Source organism: Microtus ochrogaster, chromosome 4 (assembly GCF_000317375.1).
Source record: "Microtus ochrogaster isolate Prairie Vole_2 chromosome 4, MicOch1.0, whole genome shotgun sequence".
Lineage (NCBI taxonomy): Eukaryota > Metazoa > Chordata > Mammalia > Rodentia > Cricetidae > Microtus > Microtus ochrogaster.
Window position 1 is genome coordinate 3,981,319 of NC_022011.1, and position 1,514 is coordinate 3,982,832.

Genomic DNA, 1,514 nt, shown 5'->3' on the forward strand with positions numbered 1-1,514 from the left:
AAAACCAGGAGGGTATAGTCACACATGCCTTTAAACTCAGCACCTGCAAGGCAGGTGAATCTTAGCAAGTCTGAGGCCAGCCTGGGGTACATAGTGAGTGCCTATTTCAAAACCAAACAAAAAAAATCCAACAACAACAAAAAAAACCAGAATCAAGCTGGCACTCACTGTGTAGCCACCCCTCCTGGCCTTGAACTTGTGATATTTGCCTGTCACTGGACTTTTTGTTTCTTTACAACTTTAAAGTTTTACTTGTTTATTTGGGGGGCATATGCATACCACAGCACACATGTGGGAGCCAGAGGACAAACATGAGAGTTGCTTCTCTCCTTCCATCGTGTGCCCAAGGGGTTGAACTCCTCATGTCATCCAGTCTGTCCATCAGCACCTCTACCTGAGTCATCCTGCCAGCCCCAACGTGTTTTAAAACAGGGTACTCAATAGTCCTGGCTGGCTTTGAACTCGCCATAATGCTGAGGATGACCTCGGACTCTTCATCTCCAGTGCCTGAGTACTGGGAGGATAAGCACAGAAATGTGCCACCACAGCTAGTGGTGCCTATGGTGTGATGGGAATGAGATTCTTCAGTGAACTGGGATGGAAGTCACTGGGGCATGACATCCTTTGACTTTCTCTCTGTCTTCTTGCTTCCTGGTCATTATGAGGTGAATATTTTTGCTCGTGAACCTGCATGATGCTCTACCTCCTCACAGGACCCCCGCAGTGGAACCAGTGGACCAAGGACTGAAAACTGTGGGCCACAAGAAACTTTTCCTCCTTTAAATTGTCTTCCAAGGTATTTGTCAAGGCAAATAGAATGGCATCATTGGAAAATAAAATTAAAACAGGATCGTGGGGCTAGAGAGAATTAAGAGCACCGCTGCTCTTCCAAAAGACCCAGGTTCAATTCTCAGCAGCCACATGACAGCACACAGCTGCCTGTAACTCTAAGTCCAGGGCCTCCAACACCCTCTTCGGGCTTCCATAGACACTGAACCGCATGTGGCACAGACATACATGCACGTAAAACACTCATAAGATAAATCTAACGTTTATTGGATTTTTAAGCACTTGGTGCTGTGGGAACTCCTTCAGCCAAGAGCCTTTTAGATACAGGCCCATTTCGGGCGTGATCTGAGGTACTTACTATAAGTGCAGATGAAAAGCGTGCTTGGCCCTTTTTTTTTTTCCTGCTGGATTTGGTTCTCAGCTTCCAGGGCACACAGAGAACCGTGGATCTCTACCTTTGCTGTGAGTTTTGTCCCCGAATAAACCTTTGTTATACTCCATTCAGGGCTATTGTGGAACTCTTTAATATGCCTACAACTTATAAAAAAACAAAACAGGATCATGGATGTCTTTGGGGAATCGTTTGCATGATGACACATTAAAGGGAAAAAATTCTAACACCCAACTGTCAGAAACAGGCCGTGATATAGATATGAATAATTTGTATTAGTATAGATTTTGCTTTATTGATAGAGATTTAAGGTCAATTTTGTTATATGTATATG

The 1,514-nt window shown here is 44.3% G+C and overlaps 1 protein-coding gene across 1 annotated transcript in view; it reads right to left on the reverse strand.

The window, feature by feature from the left end:
- The window catches only part of Utp4 (UTP4, small subunit processome component), a 40,993-nt gene that overhangs the window by 1,521 nt on the left and 37,958 nt on the right, over positions 1-1,514 (reverse strand). The window contains exon 17 of the mRNA XM_005345512.2: positions 395-514. Within this exon, the coding sequence (XP_005345569.2) occupies positions 395-514 (120 nt within the window). The remainder of the gene's footprint in view (positions 1-394; positions 515-1,514) is intronic.